The sequence below is a fragment of the Danio rerio genome, chromosome 9, assembly GCF_052040795.2.
Source record: "Danio rerio strain M-AB ecotype USA chromosome 9, GRCz13ab, whole genome shotgun sequence".
Lineage (NCBI taxonomy): Eukaryota > Metazoa > Chordata > Actinopteri > Cypriniformes > Danionidae > Danio > Danio rerio.
Window position 1 is genome coordinate 53,666,775 of NC_141029.1, and position 17,309 is coordinate 53,684,083.

General features: G+C 32.5%; 1 protein-coding gene across 1 annotated transcript in view; it reads right to left on the minus strand.

The window, feature by feature from the left end:
- tank (TRAF family member-associated NFKB activator) overlaps positions 1 to 17,309 on the minus strand; it is a 42,275-nt gene that overhangs the window by 12,903 nt on the left and 12,063 nt on the right. The window contains 3 exon segments of the mRNA NM_001076600.1: positions 5,652 to 5,770; positions 8,283 to 8,350; positions 14,728 to 14,834. Of these exon segments, the coding sequence (NP_001070068.1) occupies positions 5,652 to 5,770; positions 8,283 to 8,350; positions 14,728 to 14,834 (294 nt within the window).

Here is a 17,309-nt window from a genome sequence, read left to right on the forward strand (position 1 = left end):
TCAATAAAAAAGACCCAATAATATAGTTTTCTACAACTATAGGGTATATTATACAACCTTAAAGAGCCCATATTATACATGAAAAAGGGTCATATTTCTGTTATATGGATCTACAACAACATACTGATATGCATGCAAGGTCAAAAAACACTTTCATGGTCTTATAATATGCATTTATTTTTACCCAATTATCCCAGCGACTCCCATATGAATCGTTCAGCGATTCATTTGTTCCCAAACCCCTCCTTAGCGCGAAGCTAATCTGCGCTGATTTGACCGACGACAGCCTGTTGCGATTGGTCGACAGCGTTCAGCGGTAGACAAATGCCCTGTGCTAGACAAATGCCGAGCGCATGACAAATGCCCAGCGCAGTTAGTCAAGCCCCCGGCGGACGGGCCGCGCGATAACCACCTGACCGTCATAACTCCCGCACGGGAAGTATGAACGGCACTTAGCAGTGAAAATAAAACCGATAGCATGCACATCATTGACTGAGCGTGATTTCCGTGACAGAGCTTTTCTCCCTTCTCAGCTGTAACTTAGATAATTTCTATTTGCAATTATTGCTGTGCCACCTCTTGCGTGAAGTGTTATATGTTCTCAGGGCTTACCTGTACTCTGCTTTGCCCAAAGATCCCATCCCCAGCCAGGGTGTTGTAGCGCTCACCAGCGTGTAGCAGGCTGCCTTTGTGCCTAATAAACTGGCCTTATTCTGCCTATTCTCACAAGTCTCATACACCAGTCTTTTCTGATCCTTTCTTTAACAAACGAATGAATCGCCCACTGTAAGCGTGTAGACTGCTGAATTTCCCCTCACACTTCCAATAACATCCAGGTAAGCACAGCGTCTTCTTGACGTAGGACTTCAGGATCTGTTTGTCTTCGTGGCTGTGTTAGTGGGCGGGGCGCAAGTTTAAATTTTCCCGCGTTTGCGCCGTTTCGAAGTCACGTCACGCCGAAACGGCTAAAGACTCGTTATGAAGACGATTCATTCTAACCACTATGAGTCGACTCTTTTTTTTTTTAGATGAATCAATAGTTTTAAAAACTGTCCATATTCAGATTTAAGCCTAAGCTGAATATTTCACTTCACTTAAATCTCTTACACACTACATGGAAGCTCATTCTCGAAAACCCACAATAGGGGCTCTTTAAACCACAGTTTACAGTAGTAAAAATTAAGGTATACCATTACAGTTTATCAGTTACATAGCTATAGTTAACACTACAGTTTCACTGAAAAATGATGCATTGGATTTACTAAATGTTTTAAATGTGAGTGGTTGCAAACTATTTATATGGGCTGAATTTAAACAAACAAATTAAGTTGAACATTACAACATTTAATTTGTTTGTTTAAATCCAGCCCATATAAATTGTTTACAACCAACTTACCTCAAACAAAACCAGAATTTTTTAGTGTAGCAAACACTGCTAATTGCATTTAATGCAATTGTCTGTTCAATAGGTTAAAAACACATCATCCCTAAATCCTGCATGCTTATCCATCATGCAACCCCGTCCAAAAATACATCTCACTCTCATATTGTTTACCAAGTGATTTCACAGAGGACACGCAATTGTGTAACAGTGTGCTGCTTCAAAACAACATTTATCAGAGTGATAATTGAACATGCTCATCTGTTCAGTCTATTTTAATGCAAGCATGGAGGTCAGAGGTCACTGGAGCAAAAAAAAAAAAAGCCCTCCGCGTCATCTATTTCTGCTTTTAATTGCATGAAAGTACAAACAACGTAATGTATAATTACTACTATGCCGCATTACAGTACAAGCCATATAATTACTAATTTGTTGTGACATTTCTAAAGTAATTGTAACTCCACAGTTCTTATTTTACCTAATTTAATTAGAATACAAAAGAAACGCACTTGGGTGAGGTGTAATACCAGCTATAATTTAATAAAGGATATTAGGACCATATTTTAAATTAGGTTGTAAAAAAAATAAAAATAAAAAAATAATAATAATAATAAGTAGGGCTGAACGATATATAATTTGAGCATCAATATCACAATGTGTGCATCGACAATTACATTGCAAGATTTGAATGCTTATTAAATATTGAAGAATAAAGATATTATTAAATATTATTGTATGACCATGTTATATGTTTTACTCAGCAGAAAAGCATAAAACACTATTTATTTAAAATTAATGTTATATATAGTCATTATATATACACAAGCAATATCACACAAGTAGCAATGCGATATGGCTGTATATCGGCACTGGTGGGAGGCGTGAGTTGGTGCCCATTGACACTCAACCACCATACACACAAAGAGAAGAAAATAAAGATAACCCAACACACACTTTAAATTAAATTAACTGGTATATTTTTAACAAGCAGTACAACAAAAAGGTTTTCTAAATCAAAATATATACTTTTAATCACTGTTCAGTCATAGATCATAGTCAAAATTAGCACTTCTTAGGTAACAAAAGGAAACATCAAACAAACAATTCAAACACTTCAATAATAATGTTTAGATAACCCAAAAGAAAACAAACAAACAAACAAACAAACAATAATAATGTGTGGCTGATCGACTGGAAACAAGAGAGGGAAAAATGTAAAGAAAGCCTATGTGATAACGTTGTAATGTGTGTGTGGAATGGGTTAGTGCCCCCACTAGTGCCTATATACAGCCATATCGCACTGCTACGAGTGTGATATTGCGTTTATAGTTTGACGGCATAATTGTGTATATAAAAACAAAATCAAACATGGAGAGTCTCAAAAACCCTTTTGTATGAGGAACTACTTTCTTCCGCGTTGGATTCAAATCATAAGCTGACAGTAAAACAGCTGAACAAACATCTTTTAAACTTTAGATCTGTAGTGTCTGCTTTTTGCTGGCTGTATGTGTGAGGAGTAATACACAAAGTGTAAAGAGGCTATACGGGTGCTGATATTACCTAAATATATCATGGCTAACAGCCAATCAGATTCGAGAACTAGAAAGAACTGTTGTATATATAAATTTTATTTTCATATATATATATATATATATATATATATATATATATATATATATATATATATATATATATATATATATATATATTTTATATAACTATATATAATATTTATAACTATATATATATATATATATATATATATATATATATATATATATATATATATATATATATTTATATATATATATAGTTATAAATATTATATATAGTTATATAAAATATATATATATATATATATATATATATATATATATATATATATATATATATATGAAAATAAAATTTATATATACAACAGTTCTTTCTAGTTCTCGAATCTGATTGGCTGTTAGCCATGATATATTTAGGTAATATCAGCACCCGTATAGCCTCTTTACACTTTGTGTATTACTCCTCACACATACAGCCAGCAAAAAGCAGACACTACAGATCTAAAGTTTAAAAGATGTTTGTAAATATATATATATATATATATATATATATATATATATATATATATATATATATATATATATATATATATATATATATATATATATATAGGCGAGGCAGTGGCGCAGTAAGTAGTGCTGTCGCCTCACAGAAAGAAGGTCACTGGTTCGAACCTCGGCTCAGTTGGCGTTTCTGTGTGGAGTTTGCATGTTCTCCCTGCCTTCGCGTGGGTTTCCTCCGGGTGCTCCGGTTTCCCCCACAGTCCAAAGACATGCGGTACAGGTGAATTGGGTAGGATAAATTGTCCGTAGTGTATGAGTGTGTGTGTGTGAATGTGTGTGGGGATGTTCCCCAGAGATGGGTTGCGGTTGGAAGGGCATCCGCTGCGTAAAAACTTGCTGGATAAGTTGGAGATTCATTCCGCTGTGGCGACCCCGGATTAATAAAGGGACTAAGCAGACAAGAAAATGAATGAATGAATATATATATGTGTGTGTGTGTGTGTGTGTGTGTGTGTGTGTGTGTGTGTGTGTGTGTGTGTGTGTGTGTGTGTGTATATATATATATATATATATATATATATATATATATATACACATACATACATACATACATACATATATACATATATATATATATATATATATATATATATATATATATATATATATATATATATATATATATATATATATACATACATATACATACATATACAGCCGAGGCTCGAACCAGCGACCTTCTTGCTGTGAGGCGACAGCACTTAAAGAGCCCATATTATATATGAAATAGGGTCATATCTTAGTTGTAAGGGTCTCCAACAACAGTTTAATATGCATGCAAGGTCAAAAAACACTTTCATGGTCTTATAATCTGCATTTATTTTTACCTAATTATTCCAGCGACTCCTGTATGAATCGTCCAGTGATTCATTTGTTCCCAAACCCCTCCTTAGCGCGAAGCTAATCTGCGCTGATTGGACCAATGACAGTCTGTTGCGATTGGTCGACTGCCTTCAGTCAGAGAGTGAAATGCCCAACAGCTAATCAGCAATATAAAAGTAATCACAGTTCATACATGCTCGATAGTGTAGCCGTGGATTTTAGCTGCCAGTGGGTCAATGTAAATACAGACTATGGACTTGAAAATTCAGACGACTGACTATTTTAATGAGCAAAAACTCCAAAAACAGTTGAGGAGATCACATAGCTTCTCACTCTGTTCTTTTCACAGACACACACACACATATTGCGCGCGCACACACACACACAAACACCTCCGGACCACAGCGCGCGCACACGCACACACAGACACACACACTACTCCTCGTCCACGGAGCTCCGTTAACAAAGCAGCACGCGTCGCGTTTTTAACGTGACTTAGATAAGAGAATATAGCCAGTTAACCTGATACAGTACACGCGGTTACAAGTAACAAATCACAACTAAATACATTTGCAAGCTCGAGTCATCGAGGCAACAACTATAATCGCACGTACTTACACTTGAGAAATGGAGGAAGAAAAATCCATCCTGACATCAATCAGTAAGTTACTCTGTACTGATCCTTCCTTTTCGCTGATGAAGTATTCTTTGTAGCATGTAGTTTCCAGTAGTTTCCAACTGCTTGGTTATAATGCTGAGGTTTCATCTTTGGGTAGAGACTCGATATAATATCCATCTGCAGTGTGACTTCAATCGACCGGCATGTTTGTGTGTGTGTGTGTCTGGGTTTCTGCGTCAGAGGGCGGGGCCTCAGGTTTGAAATCTCCCGGGTTTGCGCGTGCACGTGAATAACTTGGTTTCGTTCGTACGTCATGGCGAAACACCTAATGAATCGGTATCAAGGCGACTCGTTTGAAGCACTATGAGTCGACTCTTTTATAGATGAATCAACAGTTTTAAACACTGTACACTAACAGATTTAAGCCTTAGCTGGATACTTCACTTCACTTAGAGCTGTGTTACACACTACATGGAGGGGAATTTTCAAAAACCCATAATATGGGCTCTTTAAATAAATAAATCAATAAGTTCTTGTTTAAACACATCTGTTTGTGTGTTTTTGTTCTTCTGTGGGGGCACCACAGTAAAATTTTGCTTAGGGCACCTTTTTGGCCAGCAGCCAGCTTTTTGGCCCTGTATATTTACATCACAGCAAAACAAAATATCAGATTGTTACACTATCGTGCAGCCCTAATAATACATGAATTTACCATTAGCAGTGTCGTTTCCTTTGTGGATTCTCTTCAGGTGATCTTTCTGCCGTCTGGTTAGACTCTGAATCCTCTGGAAAGTCCCTTGGAGTTCCTGCCAGGTGTCCAGTACATTCTCACTAAGCGAAAGAATGGGAGAAGTTCAACGTTAGACTGTAAAAATAAGACTGATAATAATAAAACAACAGCAGCATCAAGAAGACTACAGAAATGTATAACTTTATCCAAAATATCTAGTTACTCACACTCCACGGGGAACTGTTGCATGTGTGCCAACATGTGAACTTTAAAGGGAACTTTTTAGCTGTTAATTTTTGGAACAGTTTATATGTATATGTGTATCTAAAGGGTGAGTGTAATGATGTGTATGAAGAGCGTGATTTAGCAACAACTCTCCCAGGCAATGGCTGGGAAACTGGGCCCCTTGTAATTTGCATATAGATCGGGGCATGGAATGCAAGATGCCACTCTCACTCTTATTTACCTTTTGGAAACACTTTATTTTGATGGTCAATTTGAATATTAGTCGACTGTCTGCTTAATATCTGCTGATACTGCTCATCCAACAGACATTTAAATGACTATAAGTAAATTTGGAAGTACACGTCAACTTACACTAACCCCAACTTAACAGTCTACTTATATTCTAATGAGAATTAGTTGGCATGTAGATGCAATGCAACTTAAATTCAACAAACAGACCATCAAAATAAAGTTTGACCTACCTTTTTTCTTGTTTGTGGTTGAGAAAGGAAGCTCGGGAAAGTTTCTGTTGCTAGTTTTCCTCTTTAATTTTTGCTTTAGGTAAGTTTGTCATCCAAAACTTAGATGCTTTTAATTATTGCTTTGGGCTATACTTAGTTTGACATTCAGATTCTGTTAAAGTTCCTATATTTCTATTAAATAAGTTCTGCTGTTTATTTATTCTAAACATTGCGCTGACTCTTCACTCTGCGGCCGAGGATTAAAGTGTGTTCTCCACGTTTATTTAACTCTAATTCAATATTAGGGTGGCGCAGCGGGTAGCGATATCGCCTCACAGCAAGAAGGTCGTTGGTTCGAGCCTCGGCTGGATCAGTTGGCACTTCTGTGAGAGTGTATGGGTGTTTCCCAGTGACAGGTTGGAGATGAAAAGGCATCCACTGCATAAAACATGCGCTAGATAAGTTGGCAGTTCATTTTGCTGTGGCGACCCCTGATTAATAAAGGGACTAAGCCGAAAAAGAAAATGAATGAATGAATAATTCAATATTATTTACCAACTAATTTAGTCTTCGTTACACCTCCAAACAAAACCCCTAGACTTGAAAGAAGGTCATAACAGTTAGAAGCGCATAAATCTTGTATAACATGGCTTAAAAAAGCAGTTTCTCTCAATTTACTCTCTCTCTCTCTCTCTCTCTCTCTAGATAATATATATATATATATATATATATATATATATATATATATATATATATATATATATATATATATATATAATATATATATATATATATATATATATATATATATATATATATATATATATATATATATATATATATATTATCACACACACTCAACGGCCACTTTATTAGGTAAACCTTACTAGTACCGGGTTGGACCTCTTATGCTTTCAGAACTGCTTCAATTCTTCATGGCAAATATTCAACAAGATATTGGAAATATTCATAGCATCACGCAATTGCTGCAGATTTGTTGGCTGCACATCCATGATGCCAATCTCTCGTTCCACCACATGCCAATGGTGCTCTATTGTATTGAGCTCTGGTGACTGTGGAGGCCATTTGAGTACAGTGAACTCACGGACAGGTTCAAGAAACCAGTCTGAAATGATTCGCACCATATATGACATGGTGCATTAACCTGCTGGAAGTAGGCATTAGAAGATGGGTACACTGTGCTCATAAAGGGACCTCGGTTGTATCGAGTGGTTATTTGAGTTCCTGTTGCCTTTCTATCAGCTGGAACCAGTCTGGCCATTCTCCTCTGGCCTCTGGCATCAACAAGGCATTTGCGCCCACAGAACTGCCACTCATTAGATATTTTCTCTTTTTCGGACTATTCTCTGTAAACCCTAAAGATGGTTGTGCATGAAAATCCCAGTAGATCGGCAGTTTCTGAAATACTCAGACCAGCCCCGCTGGCACCAACAACCATGCCACATCCAAAGTCACTTAAATCATCTTTCTTCCTCATTCTGATGCTCGGTTTGAACTGCAGCAGATCGTCTTGACCATGTCTACATGCCTAAATGCATCGAGTTGCTGCCATGTGATTGGCTGATTAGAAATATACGTTAATGAGCAGTTGGACAGGTGTACTTAATAAATTGGCCGGTGAGTGTAAACTTATGTACATAAGTTGAACGTCATTAGCATTTCATGAGCATCAAATTTAGTTTTCCTCTGGATCATTTTTGCTTTTTTTATTTGATGTTATTAAGATATTATATAAGACCTATTCAGCGTGAAAAATACTGACCTGCTAATGCCGATAAACAAACTTAACCGAGCTGTTAATCAGTTGTTTTACTTCAAGATTAAACCTTTTGTCTGGCTGCCCAAGAGACCGAAGTGTAAAATCCTTCATTAAAAATGAATTTATGAAGTGATATGATTCATGTACCTCTTCATTTCGCAGGCAGCAGATACTGCATGGGGAAATATCCCAGGATACTCTGTGGGTTCGTTTTTCTGCAGCAAAACACAAGACAACAAAACGTTTCCAAATATTAAAAATATAACCAGACCATTTCATTACAGATTCAGAAACATATTTGACAGGACAAAATAATTCATAAAGAGAAAAGCTATAAAACGCAAAGGGGTATATCTTGCAGCTTTCATTGCGATTAACAAGTAAAACCATTTTTATGCATTTGTTAATATGAAAAGCATCCATTTGAAGAGCGGAAACCATGCAACCATGATCTGCAAATCCATTGAAATGTATATATTAATTCTTCATGCAACATTAATGACTTTTTTCTTCTCTTTTTTTCTTGCATTACAGTAATGAAAACTGGGGTATATACTGTATGCACTTCTATAGTGAAATAAAAACATTTTAATGCATTTGAAAATATAAATTAGCAAACTTAAAAAGTAGAAATAATTAAATTAGCATATTTACAATTTATATATTTATTTTATGCATTTTTTTTTGCATTGAAGTCATGAAAATAGGTATATGCACTTCTATATTTTAATGCACTTGGAAATATAAATTATCATAAATTTAAGAAGCAGAAATAATTTAATGAGGGCTTAAAATATTTTTAAATGTATATATTTATGTTTTATGCAATTTTTGTTTGTGTTTTTGCAGTACAGTAATGCGAACTGGGGTATATGTGCAATTCTGTAATGAAGCAAAAACATTTTTATGCATTTGTTAAGATAAATTAGCATCAATATAAAAAGCAGAACCCATGCAATTATGATTAGAAAATATTTTATAATTAATAATTAATTTAATAAATAATTTCTATATTTATTTTATTTATTTTTTACATTAACAACTTTTTTCTTGTTTTTTTATTTCATTTTTTTTATCGTTTTGCATTAAAGTCATGAAAACTGGAATTTATGGACTTCTACATTGCAGTAAAAACATTTTATGCATTTGTTAATATAAATTAGCATAACATTAAAAATCAGAATTCATGTAATTATAATTTGAAATTATTTTGAAACTTATATATTTATATTATGTAACATTAATGACTTTTTTTCTTGTTTATTTATATATTATTTTTTGTATTAAAGGCTTGAAGACTGGGGTATATGTGCAATTCTATATTAAAGCAAAAACACCTTTGCATTTGTTAATAAAAATTAGCATCAATATAAAAAGCAGAACCCATGCGATTATGACTTGAAAATATTTTATATATTATAATTTATATAATTCTTTTCATGCAACATTAATGATATTTTTATTGTTTTTGCATTACAGTCTATGTGGATATACAGGTGTATGTGCACTTCTATTTTGCAGTACAAACATTTTTATGCATTTGGAAATGTAAACTAGCACACATTTAAAAAGCGATTAGGATTTGAAAGTTTTTTATAATTTTTATATATTTATGTTTTACGCAACACTAATGATTGTTTTCTGTTTTATTTCTTTTTTGCATTAAATAATGAAAATGGGTATATATACACTTCTATATTGCAGTAAAAACATTTTTTACATTTGTTAATATAAATTAGCATCATTTGAAAAGGCAGAACACATGCAATTGTGACTTGAAAATATTTATATATATATATATATATATATATATATATATATATATATATATATATATATATATATATATATATATATATATATATATATATATATATATATAATTTTTTTTTTAATGCAACATTAATGACTTTTTTTGTTCTTTTGACATTATATTCATGAAGGCTGAGGTATATATGCATTTCTATATTGCAGTTAAAACAATGAGCATTTGTTAATATAACTTAGCATAAAATTGAAAGGCAAAAGTTATTTTATTTTGATTGAAAAAATATATATATTTTTTTTTTCACAACATTAATGAAATTTTCTCTTGTTTATTTATTTATTTATTCATTTATTTATTTATTTATGTAGTTTTGCATTAAAGTCATGGAAACTGCACTTCTATATTGTAGCAAAAATATATTTTTTCAATTTATTAATAATATTTTACAATTTATATAAATTTTTTACAAAATGACTTTTTCTTGTTTTTTGCATTACAGTAATGAAGACTGGGGTATATACGCACTTCTATATTGCAGTAAATACCTTCTTAGGCATTTGTAATTAGCATCAATTAAAAAAAAGAGACGATTCAATTCTCATTTGAATTTTTTTTTAACAATTTATGCTGTATATTCAATTTTTATGCAACATTAATGACTTTTTGCATTAAGGTCATGAAGATGGGTGTAATGAACTTCTATATTGCAGTTAAACATTTTAATGCATTTGTTAATATAAACAAGCATTCATTTAAAAAGCAGAAATAATTCAATTATTATTTGAAAATATTATACAATTTATCTATTTATTTTTAATGCAAAATTAATGACTTGCCTTTCTTTATTTCTTAGTTTTTCTGCATTACAGTCATGAAAACCAGGGTGCATATACGCAATTTAAAAAAACTATAGGGTCTCATATGATTCATTTCAGCAGAAAACACTTTAAAAACTCCATTAATAAACTCCAAAGTCTGTACAATTTCACACACGAAAGAAGGAGAATGAATCCATACTCCCCTAATTATGCCCCTTTGAGTGCATTTGCTATAAAATAACATACTTTGCCACATTTACAGGTTCCGATTTTGAATGGAGGCCATTATCCACCCGAGATTAAGTTCAAAAAAAGGAGAAAGTAGCCATTTCAAACTGTTATGTCTATACCTTCCAGTAACAGCCATCTAAAAAAAAAAGTGACACCTGCTTTCATAAGAGAGAACTCAATTCTCAGAACAGGTAATCCACTGGATGGGCTCACAAAAAGCGTTATGCTCTAGTGCCCTCTATGGGCTTAAAATGTGCACACGATTAAAACAATTGAGCAGAATTATCACACTGGATTCAATTAGAGAAACATTCTCACTATGGACAGATAGCGATGAAAAATGATATCAAACTGTGAAGAGAGAGAACTACATCTTTTTCACACGTTTCTCACAACTTAACCCTCGAGTGAACTGTGGATAACTAGCAAAGGCACTGCAAACTCAGCTATTAAGGTTTGTCTGTGCTTACAGGCGGTTAACGATGATAACACAATATAAAGGCTGGGGGTCACGTTCAGAAAAACCCTTTCAGAACAATTACATCACAACCACCATGTGCATTTGCACAATAAATGGGAGGAAAAAATAAACATTATTGTGCTCGGACAAAGTGTTGCAAGTCAACCGAAAGGGAAATGCAAAAACTCTGCAGTCAAACTTTGGACAACCGTATGTGGACATTAAGAGAGGGAAAACACCCATCATTAGCATAAATCACCTTTAAAGTTTTTTACTTGTGCTTGTATGATATATGAAGTGTACTTTGTGTTATTATGCTTTATTTCTAATATCAGGTGTGACTTTTGAACATTCTACCATGGGTCTACAGATAAAAAAATAGCCATTCTTGGCTAAATCAGGCACATTTTACAGTAATGTTTATTAATGTGCATTGCCCCTGCACAAATAAACTAAACTAAACTATCAAAATTAATTTCTCAGCAATGCAAACTACCAATAACTTCATTTAAATGCAATCTTCTCAACATTTAGATTTTTGTTTTACCATTAAACTGCTGTTCTTTTGACATTATATTCATGAAGGCTGAGGTATATATGCACTTCTATATTGCAGTTAAAACATTTTGAGCATTTGTTAATATAACTTAGCATCAAATTAAAAGGCAAAGATTATTTTATTTTGATTTGAAAAAAATATATATATTTTTTTTCACAACATTAATTAATTTTTTTCTTGTTTATTTATTTATTTATTTATTTTTGCATTAAAGTCAAAGAAACTGCACTTCTATATTGTAGCAAAAAAAAAACATTTTTTGAATTTATTAATAAATTATACTAATATTTTATTTTTGTTTCACCATTAAACTGCTGTATCTCAGTCACATGTTGTCCTAAACAACATGGTATATTTGTGGCAAAAATACATTGTAGAGTCAAAATAACATTTTTCTGCCAAAAATCAAAACATTATTAAGTAAAGATCATGTAGAAATGTAGTGTTCCTACCATATTTCCTACCATAAATAAATCTAAACAAGTTCTGATTAGTAATATGCATTACAAAGAAAATAAAATCACCTTTAAAAGTTGTCAGTATTCATTTCTTAGCATTGCATACTACTAAATACTTCATTTAAATGCATTATTTTCAATATTTCTGAACCATTAAACAGTTGCATTTCAGCCACATGGTGTCCTTTTAACAAATCAAACAGCAATAGAAAGCTTATTCTTATTCAGATTTCCTAAAAGTGACCTTCATGACTGCAAATATGACACATTTGGAGACAAAACCCATTTCCAACCTGATGCATGGTTAGTTTTTATTTTGTATTATTTAGTCTTGATTATGCACATGTGACCCTGGACTACAAAACCAGTCTTATTTGTGGCAACAGCCAAAAATACACTGTACAGTCAAAATTATATAGTTTTATTCCAAAAATATTTGCAATATTAAGTAAAGATCATGTTCCATGAAGAAATTTAATAGATTTCCTACCATAAATACATCAAAATCTAATTTTTTGATTAGTATTAAACTAAGAAAATAATAAAATCACCATTAAAGTTCTCAAAACTAATTTCTTAGCACTGCATACTACTAATAACAATTTAAATGCAATTTTCTCAATAATTAGATTTTTTTTTAACCATTTAACAGTTGTATCTCAGCCACACCGTGTCCTATCAACAAACCATACAGCAATGAAAAGCTTATTTATTCAGCCTTTACATGATGTATAAATCTTAATTTCCTAAAAGTGACCTTTATGTCTGGAAATGGGTCATATATGAAGACAAAACACATTTCCAACCTGATGCATGGTTCGCTTTTATATTGTATTATTTATGCACATGTGACCCTGGACTACAAAACTTTAAATTGCATGGATATATATGTGTGGCAATAGACAAAAATACATTGTAGAGTCAACAAATATATTATATTATATATATATATATATATATATATATATATATATATATATATATATATATATATATATATATATATATATATATATATATATATATATATATATATATATATATATATATGCCAAAAAAGATTGCAATGTAAAGTAAAGATCTTGTTTCATGATGAAATTTAGTAGTAAGTTGAAATTTTAGCATAATGAATCACAAAGAAAATAAATTCACCTTTAAAGTTGTCAATAGCATTTGTTGGCATTGCATACTACTAATTACTTCATTTAAAGGCAATGTGATCAATTTATGAACCATTAAAAGTTCCATTTCAGCCACATGGTATACTAACAAATCAAACAACAATAGAAAGCTTATTCTTATTCAGATTTAGTATAAATCTCCATTTCCTAAAAGTGACTTTTATGACTGGAAATGGGTCACATATGAAGAGAAAACATTTGCAACCTGATGCATGGTTAGTTTTTATATTGTATTATTTAGTCTTGAAGATGCTCATGTGATCCTGGACTACAAAACCTCTCCTAAATTGCACAGCTATATTTGTGGCAATAGCTAAAATATATTGTAGAGTCAAAATTATACATTTTTATGACAAAAAAGATTGCAATATTAAGTGATGTTCATGTTCCATAAAGAAATTTAGTAAATTTCCTACCATAAATGTATTAAAAATAATTTCTGATTAGTAATATGCATTACAAAGAAAAATAAAATCACCTTTAAAGTTGTCAATATTCATTTATTAGCATTGCATACTACTAATAACTTCCTTTAAATGCATTATTTTCAGTATTTGGTTTGTTTGAACCATTAAACTGTAGTCTCTCAGCCACATGTTGTCATATTAATGAATCAAACAGCAATGGAAAGCTTATTTAATTTAATGATGTATAATGTCAATTTTCTAAAAGTGACCTTTATGACTGGAAACATGACACATATGGGTCACATATGAAGAGAAAACTCATTTCCAACCTGATGTATGGTTAGTTTTGATAATCCGATGCATAGGTAGTTTTTATAATTGTACAGTTAGTCTTAATTTGCCAAAATAGCCAAAAGTACAACGTAGAGTCAAAAATCACATATTTTTATGCCAAAAATCATTACAATATTAGCTAAAGATCACGTTCCATGCATAAATTCAGTAAATTCTCTATCATAAATATATCAAAACTTATTTTTTGATAGTAAAAATATGCATTACAAAGCAAATAAAATCTGATCAAATAAAAGTTGTCAAGAATAAACATTATTAAGTGTTGCAAGTCAGCCAAAAGGGAAATGAAAAAACCCTGAAGTCAAACTTTGGCCTTTACTGTATGTGGACATTAAGAGAGAGAGAAAAACACCCACCAGGAAATGGTTAGTCCTGTGGGAAGTGGACGGGTTTTCAGAGCGATGATCGCTGGGTGACAAGGCTTCTGCTTCCTGTTTTCTGTATGCAGGCTCACAGACCTCCCCTGAATAATAATAAAAAGTCAAAAAGCACAGTTATCACAGTCAAACTCATCAACAAAAACAGTTGTCAAGTCAAAGCATGCATATGATTGCAATTTAACACCTGTGTAGTTTGCATGCTAAAGTAACACATTCTGTAGTGTGCATTTAACATATAATGTAACGATCTAAAATTTGCATAAAAGTGTGACACATTAGCTTATAGTAATGCTACTGTTTTTTTAAGAACTCACTTATAAAGTTGAAGTCAGAATTATTAGCTCCCCTGAATTATTAGAGCCCCGGTTTATTTTATTTTTCTCAAGAGAAGATTTTCTTCAACACATTTCTAAACATAATACACAGCAAATTCATTAGTTTTATGAGTTAAATTCTCGGTGTTGAAGCATTTCAGAGTAAAGTGTTGACATTATAGAGTTAGATTTTGATAAATAATTATAATCAGAGTTAGAATTGATTTGATTCAGTGCGAAATCAAGGAGTTATCTGTGCAACACTTGGTGGAGTTAATTCAAACATTCATGCAGCCCCATTAAAGAATTTTCAAGGCGGCATTTTCCATGGGAGTTTTAGAACGGCAACTGGTGAGTCAAACTACCTCAATGTTGGCATTTTACTGACTTTCTCTGAGGGAATACAGTGTTAAATATATTGTTAAGTTAATTATTTAAAAATGGAGTGACAATTTTAAACTTCTGCTGTTCATTCATGGTCTTTTGTGTATCTAATGTTGGGAGTGGACCCCATGAGACAATTTCAAAGTGTTGAAATGAAATCTCTTAGAGTTATTTTGGGTCTCCCTTGTTGCTGTGTAGTTTTAATATCTCATCTCTAATAACTGATTTATTTTATCTTTGTCATGATGACAGTAAATAATATTGGACTAGATATTTTTCAAGACACTTCTATACAGCTTAAAGTGACATTTAAATGTTTAAGTAGGTTTATTAGGTTAACTAGGCAGGTTAGGGTGATTAGGCAAGTTATTGTATAACCATGGGTTGTTCTGTAGAGTATCGGGGAAAAAATTAGCTCAAATGGGCAAATAATTTGGTCCCTAAAATGGTATTAAAAATTTAAAGACTGCTTTTATTCTAGCTGAAATAAAACAAATAAGACTTCTACAGAAGAAAAAATATTATCAGACATACTGTGAAAATTTCCCTGCTCTGTTAAACATCATTTGGGAAATATTATAAAAGAAAAGAAAATCAAAAGGGGGCTAATAATTCTGACTTTAACTATATTTAAATGGGCATAAAGCAGCTTGTTTTAGTGCATTTACAGTCCTGCAGACAATTTACAAGTATATAAATGACATCAGTTACAGTGATTTTACTAAATTGTGCTGCTCCATAAAGAGTGTGAGAAAGGAAATGCATATTGGGGTCATAGATGCTGTCTTTTAGTGTGTGCATTGAGATAAAATGATTTTATGTAGATAGAAAGCACATTAAATGCAAGCAAAAAAACCTACTTTATTATTTATGAAAGCTTTAGTGTGAATCAAATGTCAAAACAGGAATGACATTCAGCATAATAGCTAATTTAAACAGCATAATTACTTAACTTGTACACATTAAAATATACAAAAAATAAGTGATTGTACTGAATATTACAATTTTGTAAATTAGTTTTGCTTACAAATGCATAAAAATACAGTGGTTTTAAAGATAGGGGCCAAGATATTTTAAATTATATCATATAAGTATTCAAATAATTTTTTAAAATAGGGTCACTAAATAATGTTGGTTAAAAAAATTGAATTAATGACTATTGGTTCGCTATATTTCCCAGAGATGGGTTGCGGCTAGAAGGGCATCCCCTGCATCAAAATGTGCTGGATAAGTTGGCGGTTCATTCCGCTGTGGCAACCCCGGATTAAAAAAGGGACTAAGCCGACAAGAAAATGAATGAATAAATGAATGAATGAATGTTTCGCTATATGAAGCGGTTACATTGAAAATAATTTTAATAGTTGCAGTGTGTAAACCATGGCCAAAAATAAAATAAAATAAATGCATGGAAGTCACTGACGTTTTTCCACACAAAAAAATAATAATAATAAACAGGAAACCTTCTAATCTAACCCAAAAAATATTATACTTTCATTGCTTTGATTCTTGAAAACCCTTGTCGTCTTTGACCCATTCATTCATTAATTTTCCTTTATTCATCACGGGTCACCGCAGGAGAATGAATCGCCAACTTATCCAGCATATGTTTTACACATCAGATGCCCTTCCAGCCACAACCCAGTTCAGGGAAACATCTATACACACTGATCCATATACTACAGCTATTTTAGTTCAGCTAATTTAGTTAATCGAATTCACCTATAGCGCACGTGTTTGGACTGTGGGGGAAACCGGAGCATCTGGAAGAAAGCCGCACCAACATGAGGAGAACATGCAAACTCCACACGGACACGGCAGCTCAGCTGGGACTCGAACAGGTGACCTTCTTGCTGTGAGGTG